Here is a 20,833-nt window from a genome sequence, read left to right as displayed (position 1 = left end):
CTCGCAGAGCTTAGAAGTAGGTTCTGTGGGGAGGAAAATAATTGTCCCCCTGCCCTTCTGAGTTCTTGGCTGAGGCCCTGTAATAAACAAGATTAACAAGAGAAAACAAACAAAAGCCTACTAATATGTGTCCCTCGTTATACATGGGAGAAACCCAGGAAAAAACAACTCCCCAAGGTGACTTCAAATTGAGGATTAGATAGGAAAAGGGGAGGGGGAGTAGAACTCTTAGGGGAGAGTGACTTTTAGGAAAGGTGCATGGGCCCTTGGAAGGGATGGAAGTATGAGTCTGGGTGTGGTGTCAGCTTCTGGTCTTTTCTCCTGTGACAAGAGGCAGTCTTCCCTGGTTGACGACACTCTGGGGAGGGGATTTATGGGAATAAAATTCCTTGTGAAGGATCGTCTTAAGGCAGAGAAGGGAAGTTCAAAGGAAGCCTCTCCCTGCATCTGCTGTTTCAAGTGCCCTGCTCAGAATAATATACCAAAGCGGCATGTTTTGGGGTGGTGTGTCCTGAATGCCTACTGACACATTTTGGGGCAGCATATTCTGCTACCCTTCAGTTCCATGATTTCTGTGCATGTGTCTGTTTGCTTAGTACATTTTTTACATTTTCCAGGTTTGGGTCTAAGATTGGCTTCATAGGAAAACCCCCGGATAGTAGGAGGTGGGGCAAGTAGGAGTCCCATTTACCTCTTTCAGCTGTTGGTGCTGGTATTAGCATAGAACCCAAACCTGCCCTCAGGGCTGAACTGAGAGAGGGAAGACAGTCCCTAACCCTGAATTCAACTGTGGCCTCTGGACTCCCAGTTAGGGAGGCAATATATTCCCTTCTTGCTTCGTCATTTTTAAACAGCTTTGAAAGGGGTGACTAGTCTTTCTTGACTATTACATATTACAACACTAGAGCAACGTGTAGAAACAAAGTAGAACCCTGTCTTTACTGCAAAAATGGAAACAGCCCACGTGTAAACTCTAATTCACTCTGATTTATTCTGGGGTTTACATTACAGATAACACAACTCACAAGCATACCAGTGGACACTGAAAACTAAGCCCTTCTGTGAGTTATTTTTAAAACTTGGTGTTTTGCACATAATAATCCTTTAAAAAATAAATTACCAAAACCAAGACTCTCTTCTGAAATAAAGATTTAAGGTCGGTACAAGACACCTTTTGGGCCACATCTAACCTGAAGCGCACCCTGTGACGAGACCATGCGTGTTCTCTATGGCATATACTGGTTCCCAGGCACCCAGGAACTAGTATGCATTGCTAGTTCCAGCTCTTCTCCTGGTGGCATCTCAGAGTCGTGTTTACCATGGTGCCCGGTGGCTTATGAACCACTCCCAGTGAGTAGCGAAGAGACTTACCTAAGAAACACCTTGCAAAATTATTGGAAGAAAAAGAAAGGGACCTGTAACTAAGGCACTGAGAGCACATTTATATAAAGAAATGTAAACAATTGGATACCAGCAGGCACCCCCCTCCCCCCCTTCAGAGTCTCTTGTGAAAGTGCCGGGGCATGAGGTGGGGCCAGCGCTCAAGTCCTTTCGGCAGCGTCCAGTCCCGGCTCCCAGGTGACTCAAGTGGACGCTATTATTTCCCCCTAATCTGTGTGTAATAGTATTACACACAAGGAAGGGTTTTATTAGTTTTAAATTATGGGCTCTAACACTTATTTTTCTTCTAACCTTTTACCGTGTTCTTCCGCTGAATCTCACAATTCTTTTAGCTGTTTTGGGAAAGGTTTCTGGTGCAGGAACCCGGGTGCCTTCCTCCTGGGCTCCCGTTTCCAGTGGAACGTTTACAGCCTCTATAAACCACGCGCACGTTACTGGAAGCGTATCCGGGTGGTAGCGACTTAACAGCTGGACACACAGCACTGTAAATACTTCAAAGGCCAACGAGCTCACCTGCAAAGGCCTGACAGGGCGATGAGTGGGTGCCAGCAGCTGCTCTGAGTCCACAGAGACGATGTGGGAAGGTGTGCAGGGGTCCTTCCTGAGGCCACCACAACACAGAAGCTAAATTCATTTCTACTTGACATTTCCTTGCCAACTTCAGATGGCTCTAAGTTCCAGATCAGAAACCGTTTAGCTCTTTAATTTCTTTAAATAAGAGAAAATACAAGTGTGTTGGAAAACAAGCAATTTCTTAAGTAGAGTCTCTATACCTCAGTTTTAGTGCTTATGAATTTTGGGCAGGTTAAAAAAGTTTGCATTTTATCTTAAACGTGTTATTTTTATGAGAAAAAACATTTTTAACAGAGAGAGGAAAGGATTCCCTTCCACCGGTGCAGCGTTAAGGAGGACATGGCCTGGGAGCAGTGAGTGGTGAGGTTGGAAGAGGGGCTGCAGTGTGAGCACCTCCCCTATGCCCAGGACAATCACCATCCTGATGGTTAAGACTAGTTGTGTGTTTCCAAATATAACCAAAGGAAGCCTGAGAGAAACCTCCTTTATTAGGAAAAATATTAAAATAAAATAAAAATACCCTAAAAACGACACACAGCTGGGCTTGCAGCAGATGCACACAATAACTGATTAGGAGCTCCTGGCGGTTTAACAGCCTCGAGGGCTGTTACATATAGTTGGTGCGTCTGGCGGAGGCCCTGGCTAGTCCTCCCCCAGTGAGGACGGGGTGTCCACATTGCCCTGCGCAGACAGGACTTTCTCAAAGAAGCCACTCGGTAAGTTCAGCTCACAATGTGCATACCTCATGTTTCAACAGTTTGTAAAAGTCACCGTCCAGCAGAAATGAGATGGAAGTAAGGGGAAGGCATTTGTGCCAAAAGAGTACCTGGAGCAATAAACAGCTTTTGAGGCGGGTTCCAGGCAGGAGTAAAGCTGACAGGTTTGCTAACAGCTAAAGCCTTTTAATTGCCTCCGATTTTCTGCTGCTCTAACGAGCATCCTCATTATGTGTCAAAAAAAACAGTGGCAGCTTCAGGAGAGGGGAACTTGACCATGTGCTTCTCATGCCTTAGGAGGCTGGTGCTGTTGATTTACTGGGTTTTCCACTGACTCCAAATGACTGGAATAGTTAGGTGAACAACTGGTCAAAACTGGGTTTAAATTTTACTGTTGAAAGAGGAAGCCTAGCACTAAAAATGAGATCCCTCCCTTGTTACTAAAAAAAAAACACAAAGGATTCATTTTTGTGTTATTTTGGTTTTAAGAGGAGAGCTTGTCAAGGCTAGGAGAGTTCAGTAATTTAGGATAAACCATTACTGCCTTGTCTGTAAGGGTTTTGTTGTTGTTTTAATGGCAAAAGTTAGAGTCCCGTGCACATGTAGAAAATGCACTAACCTTCCTTTTGTAGGCAGGTTTTGGAGAAATATTTCAAAAGAGACTACTTCAAAGGAGAGTTTCTGACTGCAGCAACAGAATGTTCTACACTTTCCTTTAAAAAAGTGACTTTTACTGTTTTTAACACACAAGAGGCTACACCTGCTGACATGCTGTAGAGAAACCAGCACTAAACATGCGCAATTAAATAGGAGTGAAGAACTACACTGTATTAGTTCCTATCGTTAAAAAGTAAACGAAGGTTTCTAAGTGGAAAGCCTGCGGTTGCCCTGAGACAGCCCAGGGCTTATTCTCCACAGGAGAAAAGGGCACAGGTGGTCTTCTGACTCCCAGGTCGCGCAGGCTAACTGCCACGGTCTCACGAATAATGAAGGGCTTCTATCAAAATGTTTGGTCAAAGGACAAGAGTTTTCTGTTTTCTGGTCTGAAGGAAGGATGCAGTGGTTTGATTGGCACAGAAAGGAGTTGGGAGGGAGGGGCCAGGAGGAAGTGCCAGCAGCTGAGCTGGGCCAGTGCTGCGCCTCTTGTACACAGTTTGTTAGAAAATGGGATTGAGCCTTTGAGAAAACCTTGTGCGCACCTTGTCTGTGAACAGCTTGATGATTGTTTAAGAATACTCTGGCCCGAGTTAATTCACAGCAATTGCTCCCTGCTCTGCATGTTGAAATTACATTCAGAGATTTAAAAAAAAAAACCATGTGTGTGGCAATATTTTTCCACAAAACTAAGTTCAAAGTATCTTTAACAAATAATGATGGTAGTAGGAAATATTTGACATAGTCATGCAAAAACGCATCTCAGTTTACAAAGGCTTACATTTCCCAAATATTTCCTAGGTTGTCACACTGTGGACCTTACAATCTTACTCATCTTTCTTTGCAGTTGAATGTGACTGTTTGTGTAAAAAACGGTAGCATGCAAGTTCTATTATCTCCAGCCCACCAAATATTCTCTCTTGCAGTACAAAGATGACAATGGTGATTATAAAATACCACCGAACAAGACTGTACAAATACATGAGTAGGCACATGGCAGGGCTGAACAGGGTCCAATACAGTATAGAGAGAAATTTGACCACGAGGACCCTGAGCTCAGACTTGCATGGAGGGATGACAGGCTTCCCGGTGAAGCTGAAATTCTTCTCCCCTTGGTAGAAGGAGCGCAGCCTCTCCTCCTTCTCCTCCCACCGCTTGTGGCACCAGAGCTGTAGGTCCTCCTTGGACGCGGGCAGGGTGTCTGCTGGGTAGCGGTGCACGTGGAAGTGGATCTCCCTGGGGAAGTCCCCTTGCAGGAGGTGCCTCTCCGTCTGAGGGATGTTGTGAGGGTACGCCACCGTGATGTCGTGGACAGCGTCGAGGTACTTCCCTAGGTGTGGAAAGATGGAAGCACAGGTTGAGTTAGATAATTGGGCAGCAATACTGACTCACAATGCAAGGCAGAGCCAAAACCTGGAAAACAATCAGAACAGAGTGAACTATGAGGAACAAACAGGGCTATAAATACTGGCGTTCCAGGCACTCGGGTCAATATTTACCAGTCATTTTGGTTTTAGAGAGAAATGATCTTTATTCGTAGAAACAGTAATCTACATCCTAGAACTAAAAAGGTAAGCACAGAAGTCAGGTTTGAGACAAATGAAAAGGCACAGGACCAGCCCTCTTATACCAACAGGATTCACTGCTTTGATGCCTCCTATTAATATACCCTTCTCTCCAAATACACCACAAACTGTCCACCTTTAACCCAATATTACCATGACAGCTACTGGAAAGAAAAACTCAGAATCAGACTTGATAAAGTGGCCAGAAACCCATGAAAACTTCCATATGATTTTTTTTTATTTTTAAAAACTTATCAACTTGAAGTCCTAGTAAGACTGTGACCCGATATTACCATCAACCTTAGCACTCTCGTGATGAATTTTTCTGGGGTTGTTTTCAGCAAAGTCATGTTAGATGCTAGAGATAGAGAGATAAGTAAAACATGGGCCCTAACCTTACTCATGAGTTCACAACAGAACTAGGGAGACAGGCATGCGTAGTGCCCTAAACAAACCAGAGGTGCATCTGTAAGGGGGGAGGGAACAGGTGAGGCAGTTGGAGGCGGGAGGGTGAACCTCTGGCAGAGAGCAGGCTGGGGCTGTGGCACTAAGAGCAGACTGGAGGTGGGCAGTAAAGGCCCTCATTGTCAAACTTGGGAATTGGAACTCAGTTCTGCAGGTGGGAGAAACAGCTCAAATGGTGGAGAACCACTTCAGGATTTTTAACAGGAAGAGATCCATGGTTTCATTTTAGCAAGAATTACCAGGTGGGAGAAACAGCTCAAATGGTGGAGAACCACTTCAGGATTTTTAACAGGAAGAGATCCATGGTTTCATTTTAGCAAGAATTACCTTGGGGGCAATGAAAGAATGGTTTGGAGAGGACCAAGGGCAAGAGAGGTAGGAAGAGTACTTGATGGTCATTGTAAGGCAGGAAAGACAAGAAATAAAAGGTAGAGGCCAAAGGAAGTGACACGTCCGACAAAGTTACAAGGAAGAACTGATGTCACAGAGTGAAAAGGTGGATGGAGCCCAGGTTTCTTGCTGGCCCAGGGAATCAAATGGATGGTGGGGTCTTTGAGATCACAAATGTATGCAGAGTGTAAGATCTTTAAGGAATCATGAGGATCACCTAATCGAACACTGCAGGCAGGGCCCAGAAAGGTTAAGTGTTTTGGCCAAGGGCGCACAGAGTGTTGGTGCAGTGTCTGAATGTCATTTTGTTCTGTTCCATGTTATTGTCAGTGATAGACTTTTGATGTGGACTTTGATTCATTAAAGAACTATATGAGTCAGGCAAAATTAATCCATAGTACCGTAGTGGGCTGTGGGCATGCACACTGATTGGAAGGGGGTCATGACGTAATATTCTGGGTGGCAGAAACATTCTATATCTAGATTAGGTATGCATTACATCAAACTGTACATTTAAAGTCTATGCATTTCACTCTATTTAAATTTCTTTAAATATTAATAATAATAAAGAGATGCAGCAACTTCCCCATCATTTCCCATCATGCTACCCTTTCTACTGAACTTGTTAGGTTGTGCTATTTTATTTTAGTGTTTCTTTACGTCTTCTGTCAATGTTTACTGACCATCCTATATACTTAAGGGTAAGGACTGGGTTTTAATTTGGTGTCATAACTCTCTTATAAAGATAATCAGATTATAAGGGCTTTGTTATAAAAAGTGAAAATAACTGCACAAACAGACTTTGGACAAAATTAAATGTTCATCATTGGAAACTAGAGGAAAAGCAGAAGGAAGACAGAGGGTCAGGAGGCACTAATGGTCAAGTCCAATAGTTAAAAAAACAACAAAACACATAACATTCATGTCCATGGAGGCCCCTAATTCAGGATGTTTATCTACAATCTGTTTGTTTCTGGTGACATTGAACTTTTGATAAAAGAGAACAGCACATTTAATATGTTGAAATATTTGGAATGAAAATTGATTCCTAAACCCAAGGAACACAGAATGTACTAACTCTAAGCTCAATATTATAATATAAAACAGAATCAGTGTATTGTTTTCTATGATAACCTGTTACAACACTTGTGATACTCTAAAATTTAGCAAAGTGACATCAGATGTAGGTTTACAGAACCATTCAGACAGCAAAGTCTTACATACTGGGGAGATCTATGACTATAAAGATGACTTTAATATTTCTAATCCTCTGATGTTAAAAACAATTTCCACCAGTCATTGATACACAAGTGGATAAATCACATGAAATTAAATCAGTCTGTACTTGGAGAGCTATATTAATCAGAAAGAGATTTAATGAAAAGCCTCAGCTTAGAAGAATACTCTAATTATTACAGGCTAATATTTGTCCACAAAGAAGGATTTGTTTCAGGATTAGTCAGAGACCAGGAGAAGCCAGAGACACCAATTCAATAATGGAATGCCTAATTAAATGATAATGGAATCCTAATGATAATGTATTGCTTTCCCCTGCACATGATTTATTTACCACAACCGCTTTTCACTTGGTTCATTACAGAAAACTAAATAAAATGCAATTACTAAAAATAAACTGGGAAAGAAAAAAAGAATTGGTAAATTAGACCTTTTTTTTAACATGGAGAAATTCAGATGTAACAAAAGGGCTAACTGTTAGAAAACAGTCCTGCTGCAGAAGACACAGCAGTTCTATAAAAGATCTAAGTAATCTGTATTCGTATTCATGTGCATTGTTTTAGTTTTTGGTTGTGAGTCGAGTGAAACCTGTAAAGTATTTTTAAATTTTAAGTGCTTTGTGGTGGCACTTAGCTTTCCTTAATTCTCACATATAAATCTAAAACTTTTAGGTCTTTTCTTAAACTATCTTAAAATGCAAAGAATTTATACTATATGAGAATCCATTATCTTTCTTTTCTTTTTTAACTTTTGCTTTGAAATAATTTCAGGTTTACAAAAAATGTTGCAAAGTACTAAAAAGACTTCCAGTAAACTTCACGCACTTCCCCAAATGTTAGCATCTATACAACCACTAGAGGCCCGATGCACAAAATTCGTGCATGGAGGGGTGGGGGTCCCTCAGCCGGGCCTGCGCCCTCTTGCAATCGGGACCCCTCGCTCCTAACCGCCTGCCTGCTCCCTCCTAACCGCCCACCTGTTCGCTCCTTACCACCCGCCTACTCACTCCTTGCCATTTCTTAGCACTGCCACGGAGGTGGGAGAGGCTCCCGCCACCGCCGCTGCGCTTGCCAGCTGTGAGCCCAGCTTCTGGCCGAGCGGTGCTCCCACTGTGGAAGTGCACTGCCCACCAGGGGCAGCTCCTGGTGGTCAGTGTGCATCATAGTGATCAGTTGTTCTGGTCGTTCTGCCATAAAGGTCACTTGTCTTTTATACATATAGACAGTACACTTACTGGTAAACAAAATTACATTAACGTCGACACTTTGCTATTAGCTAATCTATATATGAAATTTTATTCAAATTTGCCAACTGTTCCACTATTGTCCTTTTTTTTGGTTCCAGATCAATCCAGGAACTAATGCTGATAGTTACTTTGTGGAATGTTTCTCAATTTGGTTTGTCTGGTGTTTCCTCATAATTAAAACCAAGTGATGTATTTTGGCATAAAGTGAAGATGCCCTTCTCAGTGAATCCTCTCAGGATCTGTTATCTTTTCAATACAAATTGACACAACCTGGAAGGGGTAACAGCCGCTTCTTATGTACACATCACCATGGTTGTGTTAATAATGTAACATCCCAAGGTTATGTTTTACTCTCTCCTGGTCATCGGGACGCTGGGATTTGATGAGAATGTACACATTGTCTTCCTTCTCTAAATCCCACCACTCTTTATGTGAGCTTCTCTTACAGCACTTAACCATTTTTCTAGTTTATACTAAGTGTTTATGTCAAAATCATATCTCTTGGATTAGACTATATATTTCTCAAGGGCAAGCTGCAGGTCTTTCTCATCTTTGTATTCTCCACATGGCTCTGAACATAGAAACAACTACTAGAGAAATGACTCCTCTATAACTATGAGACTAAGAAAATAAATAAATACACGGAATTCCAAACAGTATGTAGGTACTCTTTCATGTTATTTTATTCAGTACTCTCAATAACCCCATGAAGTGGATCTTAAGACCCAGGTTAAGTGTTCTGTCTGAGGCTGCAAAGCCAGTAAGGGGCAGGGATGGTTTAACCTAGGTCACTCTCATTCTACAGCCCTGGTGATTAGGTTCAAGAATTTAATATTGGGAGACAGTTGAAGACTTTCTCATTTTCAATTTAGTAAACTGAAGATCAGGGAGATTAAGTACTCTTTCAAAGAGGCTTAGAGTTGGCTGAATAAAAGGACTAAATTTAGAATCTAGTTTTCCTGCCTCCCAGTGTTAGTTAGCTCACTCCATTGCATAAAAGGACTGGAGCAAAGGCCCCCAAATTGTAGTTTGGTACTCTCAACAAGCACCACTTTAAAACATTAGAATCTGGAAGAATACAATTGGTCTTTACATTATCTTTTTTTAAAGTCTCTCAAAATGTTAAGTTTGGGAGCAAAAGTCTTTTAGACAAACTTAAATATCTTAATTTAATTATACTGCAAACATAACTGAAATTCTTTCCATTTCTGAAGCATATTACAAACAAAAACATCAATTAATCAACATTTACCCTCAGTGGAAGAAACACACTGTTCTAATTGAGAATGTGTCCAATGGAAAAGGACTGAATTATGGTGTGTTTCTGCATATGGTTCTGAAATGAAAAAGTTTTCCATTACTCTTCTAGGTATGACTATGAAAACCTAATTATATTTGAAAGAATTATGGCCCACATGTGAATTTTTAAATGGTTCCTTCACTGACCTGTAATAAAGTGAGAAATGGTATGATCTATCACATTACTATGTTGAACTAGGTTATCTTTTATTCCAGTGAATTTACATTGCTTACAGTAAATTTGCTACTTAATATTATGAATAAACTTTCTTTTAGTAAGTATCTCGTCTGACAGAAAAAATGAAGGTTTATAAGTGAGTAGAATGACCATTTAAACGAATATTCTCTTGTGGTTCATTTATCTCTGCCTATAGCTTTTTCTTTATGGTGCTGCTACTATCCATCATTCTTATGAAAATTTGTCAGTGACTCTTGGGGCAATATTTTCCTGTCTCTCTACAGAAATAGAAATACTCTGTTATCGCTGGTTCAGCTACAGTCACAGTATGACTTCCAGTCTCTCTGGCTGGACTATCTTATAAGTCTCTCTCTGGATGTAATCTCCACCTTTCTTAACCCTTGCTATACATACAAAAATACTGCCCACACTGGGAAAGGCAATTTGATGGCAAAAGTAAATTCACTAAGACTCTCAGAAACACTAGCTTGCCATTCAAAATGAAGGCTTAACTCGCATTCTGGTATATTTTTCAGCCTAGAAAACAGCTCAATTATTCTAAGGCTAATTTGTCTCATATACTGTTGTGATGTAACTTATTCTCACTTAAGTGTGTGTGTGTGAGAGAGATCCTGCTCTAAGTTCCAAGGTCAAAGTCAGTTTCAAAGTCAAACTAAGCTGTCCCTACTTTAGGGGTGGAGTGGGGTTCCTGAAAAGACATCATTCTTGATCCTATTAAATACTTAGAATGACTTAAAAGTAGTCTCAGAATCAGCTCTAGACCCCTGTGGAAATAGGAGAATATAAATGAAAATTAACACTTGAGACTTCTTAAAATTGTCATAGATCTCAGGAATTCGTCACTGAATCATAGGGTAACAGGTTTTTAATCTCATAGTTTTTTCATTGTTTTTTAAAACTTATCAACTCAATCAGGAATTTTACTAGATCATATAGGTTTCTCAAGAGTAATGGGTATTATAATGCTTTTGTATGTCCGATGGCACTGAGTTCAATGCTGTTTCATTATAAGCAACCAATAAGTATCTGCTGACTAAATGGATAATTGTCATAATTGGCTTAATAAAAATGTCTCAACCTTGTCTCATTCCTTTTCATTGAAATATCAATGAGATAGTAGTAAATTATATCTTAAAATGACAAATTTAAACATATGTGGCTTTAAACTCATTATCAATTAGTGAAAATGGTATCAGGTTGGCCAGAAAGTTGGGTGCTCTATTTTTTTTATTGCATCTGAATTATTAGCCCAGTTGTATTTGAACCTCAGTCATATACATGAAAAAAAGAGTTGCATCCAAGAGTTGCACTCATCCAAGAAATAGAGTGGAATGTTATTTGCTAAACTCCTATTTTTAAAAGTAACTAGGGAAGGTCTATTTGCAGCCAATAGCCCTGGGCCAACCATTCGTTATAAAGCTTGAGAACAGAGTAATTTCAGAATTGTGTTCATTTTAATAAAAACTTCAAATGATTTGCAATTCTTGATCATAATAATGGCTTGTCCCCCAACCCCCCATGCCTAATGATGAGCAACATAAATGACTGCATGCTGCTGTGGTGGAAGCTGAGGGTACATGACTGAGCACTAACAATAACCTCACTGGGCCATTATTAATAGGAAAAGATTTTTCTGGTTATACTTGGGTTGAGAAGAACCCAACTCTATTCAATTGACCTAGGCCAAGACAAATTTTTGGCATTCATCAAAAGGAATAGATAAACTAAATATTTGTGAGCCACCTCCCAGAACATTTCTAGCTAGACAGTACAGAGGACAGTGATGCTAGTGAACAGAAATTAAGTTGGGAAGAAGTAAGGAGTTTGGTATAGATATAGTTGAGGTGATAGACTGAAATGAAATGATCTCATCCACCTATGGGAGACACAGGTCAGACCTCAGGAGACAGAAGAGTGGAGGTAGAGTCTAAGGGAGAAATGAATCCTATATAATAAAAGGCTAATATGCAAATTGGCCATCACTCCAACACACAAGATGGCTGCCCCCATGTGGCCACAAGATGGCCTGCAGGGGAGGACAGTTAGGGGTGACTAGGCCGGCAGGGGAGGGCAGTTAGGGGTGACCAAGCCGGCAGGGGAGGGCAGTTAGGGGTGACTGGGCTGGCAGGGGAAGGCAGTTGGGGACGACCGGGCCTGCAGGGGAGGGCAGTTGGGGGTGACCGGGCCGGCAGGGGAGGGTAGTTGGGGGTGACTGGGCCGGCAGGGGAGGGCAGTTGGGGGTGACCGGGCCGGCAGGGGAGGGCAGTTGGGGGCAACTGGGCCGGCAGGGGAGCAGTTAAGCATCGATCAGGCTGGCAGGGGAGTGGTTAGGGGGTGATCAGGCTGGCAGGCAGAAGCGGTTAGGGCAATCAGGCAGGTAGGCAGGCAGGCGAGCAGTTGGGAGCCAGCAGTCCTGGATTGTGAGAGGGATCCCAGATTGGAGAGGGTGCAGGCTGGGCTGAAGGATTCCCCCCCGCCCCTAGTGCATTAATTTTGTGCAACAGGCCTCTAGTATAATATAATGAGAGAAGAGCCAAAAGGAGGACAGACTTTTGGGAATGGCTTTTCCACTGGAGACCAGAAAAGCAAAGGAAGGCAGCTCAGGAGACCTGAAAGGAGAGAGCAGTTAGGAGAAGAATCAGCAAGATGAAAAGATTGGCAAATACATGAAAGAAAACGTCCAGGATACCCACAGGGTCTGGGCGCACTAGCACGTTTTTACCTGGACTTCCTGTAGAGCAATCATTCTGGTCATTGGTTTCAGGGCACTGACTGGGAGAGCCTAAGTCTCTATCAGGGAGGCAGCAGCCTCTTGGTTAGATCTTTTGATTAACCTTCCCTTTTGGGAAATCAGTCAGAATTTAAGATTTGGGAAGTAAAAATGTGAACTTGGTATTAAACTGGCACGGATAATGTAGAGGACACCATAGAACAGAAAAGATTCTGCTCATCCATTTTCTAACCTCGCACTATCCAGATTCATTCTGATCATTCACTGAAACTGCATTTGAATCTTTTTTTAAAGATGGAGGTTCTGCCGAAACCGGTTTGGCTCAGTGGATAGAGCGTCGGCCTGCGGACTGAAAGGTCCCAGGTTCGATTCCGGTCAAGGGCATGTACCTGGGTTGCGGGCACATCCCCAGTAGGAGATGTGCAGGAGGCAGCTGATCGATGTTTCTCTCTCATCGATGTTTCTAACTCTCTATCTCTCTCCCTTCCTCTCTGTGAAAAATCAATAAAATATATTTAAAAAAAAAAAGATGGAGGTTCAGAGCTGCAGGGAGAAAAAAGGGATGTATATTTCACTCTTAGAAGTGGAAGTTATGTCACCGATGAGAAAATTGCTTTCAGAATTACTTTTAAAACTCATTTTGCTAGGCTGAAATTGCCTTAAGTATCTAAAGATATTAAATATCTAGGAATAGCAATACACAGAAATCTAGAGAAATAAATATACTAAAATGCGACATGCAAATTGGTCTTCTTTAGAATAAATCTGCATATAGTGTCCTGCAGTGGTACATTTTACAAAGGAAATTAAATCCATGAAATTAACATTTTAATGAAGCAGAAAGACTATTAACACCAAGACTACTTACTGATTGCAGTTTCCAGGTGGCCTAATGAGATGAAAATGAAGTCTATACCTTCAGCTAGTCTAGGCTAAGGATGTTTGGAGATTATGATTGAATTTAACTTAGGAAATACTGCTGTGTGCAAACAGGTTTAGGCTAGCAAGTAGTCTTTGCAAACCTTGGCACCACAGATTCTTAATTTAAAATACTTAAGGCAACACAGGCACATACACACACACCTAACTTTTTCTAAGAACTGTCCTAAACTGTGGGAAGTGACTGTACTTTGGAAAACATTAAAACAGTTTTATCTGAATGATCTAATTTAATTGTTATAGAGCCATGAAATGTAAGAATTAAAAGGGAGCTGAGCAACCTCCCACCACTATGGGAACATTTCAAACACAGGGACATCTTGAGGCAGCCTTTTCTGCACAGGCAGCTCTGATTAGTAGAAACCCCCCAACTCCCACTCTTTAGTTTTACATCTATCCTCTAACAACAAACAATATATTAGCTTTTCTGCACTGCAATCCTTCAAATATTTAAAGCAGGGTAAGCAGCTTTGAATCCTGGTTAGGGTATGTGCCCGGGCTGCAGGCTCGATCCCCAGTAGGGGGCATGCAAGAAGCAGCTGATAAACGATGTTTCTATCTCTCCCTGTCCCTTCCTCTCTGAAATTAATAAAAATATATGGGAGGCTGTTTCCAAATCTTAGCTATGGTGAATTGTGCTGCTATGAACATATAGGTGTACATATATCCTTTCTGATGGGTGTTTCTAGTTTCTTGGGATATAGTCCTAGAAGTGGGATTACTGGGTCAAATGGGAGTTCCATTTTTAGTTTTTTGAGGAAACTCCATACTGTTCTCTACAGTGGCTGCACCAGTCTGCATTCCCACCAGCAGTGCACGAGGGTTCCTTTTTCTCCACATCCTCGCCAGCACTTGTTGTTTGTTGACCTATTGATGATAGCCATTCCAACAGGTGTGAGATGGTACTGCATTGTCGTTTTGATTTGCATCTCTCGGATGATTAGTGACTTTGTTCATGTTTTCATATGTCTCTTGGCCTTCCTTCTGTCTTCTTTCAAAAAGTATCTATTTAGGTCCATTGCCCATTTTTTGATTGGGTTGTTTATCTTCCTTTTGTTAAGTTGTATGAGTTCCCTGTAAATGTTGGAGATTAAACCCTTATCGGTGATAACATTGGCAAATATGTTCTCCCATGCAGTGGGCTCCCATTTGACCCAGTGATCCCACTTCTAGGAATATATCCCAAGAAACTAGAAACACCAATCAGAAAGGATATATGCACCCCTCTGTTCATAGCAGCACAATTCACCATAGCTAAGATTTGGAAACAGCCTAAGTGCCCATCAGCAGATGAGTGGATTAGAAAACTGTGGTACATCTACACAATGGAATACTATGCTGCGGTAAAAACAAAGGAATTCTTACCATTTGCAACAGCATGGATAGAACTGGAGAGCATTATGCTAAGTGAAATGAGCCAGTCAGAGAAAGATAAATATCACATGATCTCACTCATTTATGGAATATAACGAACAACATAAATTGATGAACAAAAACAGATCCAGAGACAGAAAAGCATCGATCAGACTGTCAAACCTCAGAGGGAAGGTAGGGGAGGGTGTGGGGTAAGGGGGAGAGATCAACCAAAGGACTTGAATGCATGCATATAAGCCTAACCAATGGACACAGACAACAGGGGGGTGAGGGCATGAGTGGGGGGAGGGTTAGGGGGGGTTAATGGGGAGATAAGGACACATATGTAATACCTTAATCAACAAATAAGTTTTATATATATATATAGCAAAAATAAAGCAGGGTCAGCAAACTAAGGCCTAAGGGCCAATTCCACCTGTGTTTGCACATCTTGTGAGCGAAGAATGTTTGAAGAAAAGTAAAAAGAATATATTTTATGAATATATTTTATGAAAGTTATATGAAATTCAGATTTTGGTGTCCCTAAATAAAGTTTTATTGGAACACAGACCCACTCACTCATTTGCACTACAATAGCAGAGTTAAGTAGCTGCAAAAGTAACTATATGGCCTGCACAGCCTAGAATATCTAGAAAAGTTTGCCAGGCCCTAGCTCGTTTGGCTCAGTAGATAGAGCATCGGCCTGTGGAGTGAAGGGTCCCGGGTTCGATTCTGGTCAAGAGCACATGCCTGGGTTGCGGGCTCCATACCCAATAGGGGGCATGCAGGAGGCATTCAATCAATGATTCTCTTTCATTATTGATGTTTCTATCTCTTTCCCTCCTCTCCCTTCCTCTCTGAAATCAATAAAGATACATTAAAAAAAAAGTTTGCCAAGTCTTCCCTTCTTTAGGCTGCGAAGTCACAGTTCAAGAACACAGGAAAGGCTTCCCGACTACTGGGTACACTGCAGTTTGTCCTGGTCCCTTCCAGGTTGCTAAGGCACAGGAAGAGGTGCTGAAGGGCCACACCACTGTAGCCCAGAAATGACACAAATCACTTCTGCTCTGTCTAGGCCAGAACTGCTCGTTTGGCCCTGACAAACTGGAAAGGAGCTTGGAAACAATATGCTTCTGCTTTTCCAGGAATGAGAAAAGAGCCATATGATGAGCATTAGTTATGTTTGCTGTGGCTTCTAATCAATACAGGAAGCAATCACCTGCCCAATTCCTCCATACTTTGTAAAGCCACTTCCCAAGATAACCATTTCCAACATTTTAAACCGTTTATTCCGTTTATATTTATATAGCTAAATAAAATACCTACACAGATATGTCATTTTCTTCACGTTTCCTATTATCTATCAACTTCCTACTATGAAAAAATAAGGTTTTGCTCTTACAACATTTCTCCCCATACCCCCTTCCTCCATAGTTATACCATACATTTAGCCATACCATAATTCTTGGTAAGGTTAATATTTAGTGTTGCATTATATAACAAGGCAGATATTCACAGTAGAGCTGTGTAGCTTTTTTTTTTTTTTTTTTTTTTTTTTTTTTTTTTTGCGCTATATAATTTTCCCTGGAGTTAATGACCAGCATGTTACTAGTTCATCCCCAAACTTGGCTTGAGTGTAAATCTCCTCCCAGCACATTCATACACATCAGACAGTGTGTCAGCTTCATCAGCTTGGAGGCATTCTTCCGGGAACCCTCCATGCTCCCGCACAGTCTATAGCCAGGCTGCACAGCTATCGCCCTGACCTCCCAGCACATTCCTGGACATTCCCTTCCTGTGCTGTTTCCCTTGTCTCCTATATCCTCTATCTTCATCTCTTTTGATTTACTTTTTGTAGGAACTCATTCTCCAGTTGCTCCCAAAGAAAGGTATGTGAGAGGTGAATTTTAAGACCCCAAGTGTTTGAAATGTTCTGTCCTCACACTAGATTGAGAATTCGGGTATATTCAGGATTCGTGTTTGGAAACCACTTTCCTTCTCCAAATTGAAGAACTTCCTCTACCTTTTCTACCGTTGTTTCTTTGGACAATGTGATGCTATTCTAGTGTTTTATCTTTTGAATGCTATTTCCCCTCTTTGGAAGTTTGTAGGATATTTGTTTTTATTTCAGGCATTGTGGAATTTAATAATGATTATAACTTCTGGTAATGTGTTTTTCATTGTATTGTGTACTCACTGGGATTTCTCTATCTAGACATTCATGTTTTTAAAAAATTGGGATCATTTTTTGATTAATTTCTTTGATAATTTATTCCCTGTGGCAAAGACTGCAGTTTTAGGAAATAATTTTTTTTGCATGTTTACTCTGCCAGGCACTGTTCCTTACATATTTTGTTTCTTATATAGTTTGAATTATGTATTAGTGCTAAGTTTCTTATATATATTTTACTTCACTGAAGCAGCACAATAAGCATTAGGTAAATATCCTCATTTACCAATGAAATGATAAATAAATCACCAAGGTCACACAGCTAGGAAGACATGGAATTATGATTCTAGTTCAATTTTTTCTTAATTGATAAGCTGTAAATTATTATGCTTTACTGTCTCCACTTCTAGAGATCTTATCTTTCTCTAAATTTATATGTGATCAATTTAAAGACAAGGGATGGGGAGCCAGGGCTGACCTTACTGAGTTAGAGTGACTGGAAGAACACCACTCCAGGATCAGCATGCTATCAAAGCCTCTCAAGTAGATAGCCACAAGGCTTAAACTTTCCACCATTAGAACCACTCCTTCATTTCAGAGCATTAAAATAGACGTTCTCCTTATTGAATGTGCATAATACACAGAAAGGAAGGAAAAGAAAGGCATTCTTGGGAGAAACAATGGACTGGGTGATTTGTGTTTCACAAAGCTCTGAAAGAAATGAGACACACCGTCTGATTTTGGGTAAGTCCAGATAGAACAATCCCCAGTGCCTGTGTGTCCGTCCGGGCAGAAGCCTAAGATGGCCAAGGAACAGCAGGATCTCCGTCAAGGATGGGAGGACAGAAAGGGCAGGTGATGGGCTTGAAACAAACCTCACCTCTTTAACCATTTTACCAAAAGCTGGTATCATGAAAGAACTTCTCAAAGTTCTCTTTAACTCTTGGACCTGAAACACTTTGGACCTGGTTCTGATGCCGAAGGAACAAACTATGCTCTCTTCTGAGGGGCATTTTCCAACTTGCTGGAAAGATCAGTAGGATCCACAGTTGCAGGGAAGTGATCAAGGTTTTAAAAGCTCAGCAATCTACTCTGCTGTGCTATTAACACAGCTGCAAGGATACTCTCTCAAACACACTTATCAGCCCATTACTTTCTGGTGACAGGCCAATTCCATTTGTCTATTTGATCGAGTCTAACTACTGTAGCACAGAACTACTGGAGAAATCCTTCCGAGAAAGAACTGGATGGATAACAACCAACCAGTCCCCGCAACCTAACAAGAGAGGTTTGGCAGCTGCCCCCTTTCCCTCATCACTTATATTCACCCCAAAGCTCACTGTTGAAGTTGGCCCCAAATATGTCTTGTTCTAAACTTTATCCTATTTCTTTCTTCTGCAGGTTTGAAATTCATATTTTGACAATTATTTTATATGATATACCAACTGAATTTATACTATTTACGAAGAACTTACATGCAACACATTATCACTTTGTTCGTATGTCTCTGGCACTGCATTAAAAAAAACAATAGAAACCTTGCCAGTTAACTTAAATGCTGTCATTGAAATGTACTGTTTTCTGCATTTGCTAACCTTGAGATATGAAGGTTGTACCCTGACAATGATAAATGGGTCTGCGCTAAACTAGTCATATTCATGTGAACATAGAAAAGTATTTATTGGTGGGAAGTTAACTGGCCCACATGGGATTAAACCCACAATCTTGGTCTTGTTGGTCTTTAACCAAAAGAAATAATATATTGAGGTAAAGTTAGTGTTCTGCTTTGGTTGTTTTACCACTTCAGTAATTATCTTTGCTCACAGAGCAACTCAGTGTTGAAAAATTGCCCAGAAATATTACAACAGTTCTTGGCATGCAGTAAGAAATATCTGAAAAGTGATAACATACCATATTCAAATTTAGAATCCTGAAATGCAGGCTCGCTTCTGGAAAACTATGCAGACCTATTATTTGAAACCCTCAGTATAAATATCACTTATATAAATAAATAAAGCTTTCTAACATTATTTTTAAATATACCTATTAAGGTCAGTAAAAACTCAAAGTAGCTGGGTGCTGATGGAATAGAAAGAAAGCGGGCCCAGTTGGTGTGGTTCAGTGATTGAGTGTTGACCCATGGACCAGGAGGTCATGGTTCATTTCCCAGTCAGGGCACATGTCAATCCCCAGTAGGAGGCAGCCAATCAATGATTCTTTCTCATCATTGATGTTTCTATCTCTTTCCCTCTCCCTTCCTTCCTCTTTGAAATCAATAAAAGTATATTTTATTTAAAAAAGAAAAATGGAGGATGGATGAGAAAGACATTGCAAGAAAGGGCACATGTTTCATTTGGGAGTGGGCACAATGTGTTCAGGAGGCACTGAGAATCCAAGTTCAGCAGAATGGAGAGAAGGTGGCAGCATCTTTGTGCAGCTCCAGTTAGTGCTGGCACATAGATGCACTCGATACATCAGTGATGGAATGAATGACTAAAGCTGGGTCTCCCCTGAAAATCAGGACGAGGATGGACCTAAGTGAAAGACAAGGAATGGGAAACCACACAAGCAGGAAAAAGGTGAGGAGGGCTGCTGTACACCAGTAATAATGTATTACAGAGCAGTAGCTAGCAAGAAAACAGATAAAAGATGAGAGAAATTCAGTGATAAGAAATGGGTGTATAACAGACAACAAAATAAAAATTGATTCTCCTTTAAATATCAGGAAGACAAGAAATAAACCTCTTTTTCACAAAAAGACTTTTAAGCTGATCTTCAAATAACATAAAAGAGAAGGGAAAAAAGGTCAAACAAACTAATAAAATCTATAGGCAATTATTTCTGAAAATTAGAATAATCAAGGTGATACCCTTTAGATTCATGGTTTATGGAGGAAATATATGTATACAATGCTTATTTTATGCTTGGTTAAAATACTTGAGAATTATATAATAAGATACCAAAATACCATAAACTTTGTAGAGATGCCTTTAAAAATATCCGGTAAAATTTGCTTCATTGTTATTGTTTTTCCTAGAGAAGTATTAATTATGTCCTGTTTCATTTCTATTAAAATGGAATTCCTGAGACAAGAGTAGAAATAGGAGGGAGATCACAATTTTATACATTGTGCTGAGAAATAAGATACCTTCCCACGGGCTGGTTAATTCATAGAAGTAATGTGTGTACATACCTATAAATGTGCACACACAAATGATTAAAGGGATCTTAGGAAATAAGACTAAATGAACAACAATACAACTTGATACAAATTAAGAAAAGTAAGCCAAAAAAAGGAATTCATAAAAGTGATCTAGTAGGGGATTACAGTAGGTCTTCGGGTTATGTCAGAGATCCATTCCTATGGCGAGACGTAACTAGATTTTCGCCATAAGTCGGAACCCACCTACATAAGCATCTACATCACTCACATGGAGCACATACACAGCAGTAATGAAGTGAAACAGTAAAAAAAATTTAAAAGATAACAATTCCTAACCTTTACTTGTGGTAACTAAATAATAAAAAACATAAAGCACACATGTGCATACGTCGAAATGACGGAACTTTTTTTTTTTTAATAAATAAATGGGAGATGGCGACGTAACCACGAAACAATGTACGTCGAGTCTGACATAACCCGAAGACTGTCTGTATTATCTAACAGATCAAGAAGAGTAATGTTAGGGTAGAATCTAGATGGTGAGTGGAGGGTGTGCAGGATAAACCTCTTTTAACTTTGCTTATGCTTGAATTTTTTCATAATAAAATGTGGGGTAAAAACTAGGTGAACTGGCAGGACTATTTGAAAAGCATACATCTGTCATGAACATATTTATGAATCATTTTGGGTTTTTTCCCTTAATTTTTATTAGAATAACATATACATATAGATT

The 20,833-nt window shown here is 40.5% G+C and overlaps 1 protein-coding gene across 5 annotated transcripts in view; it reads right to left on the bottom strand.

The window, feature by feature from the left end:
- Window positions 1-967: 967 nt before the first annotated feature.
- The window catches only part of LCLAT1 (lysocardiolipin acyltransferase 1), a 117,981-nt gene continuing 98,115 nt past the window's right edge, over window positions 968-20,833 (bottom strand). For 4 of the 5 annotated variants that reach the window (XM_006094341.3, XM_014460561.2, XM_023758613.1 and 1 more), the window contains one exon: window positions 968-4,674. In XM_006094341.3, the coding sequence (XP_006094403.1) occupies window positions 4,172-4,674 (503 nt within the window). In that variant the 3' untranslated portion in view covers window positions 968-4,171. The remainder of the gene's footprint in view (window positions 4,675-20,833) is intronic. The other variant, XM_006094342.3, reaches the window with a different exon arrangement.

This window comes from Myotis lucifugus, unplaced genomic scaffold (assembly GCF_000147115.1).
Source record: "Myotis lucifugus unplaced genomic scaffold, Myoluc2.0 scaffold_134, whole genome shotgun sequence".
Classification (NCBI taxonomy): Eukaryota; Metazoa; Chordata; class Mammalia; order Chiroptera; family Vespertilionidae; genus Myotis; species Myotis lucifugus.
Note: the sequence above shows the minus strand (reverse complement) of the source record. Positions and strands in the feature narration are given on the sequence as shown.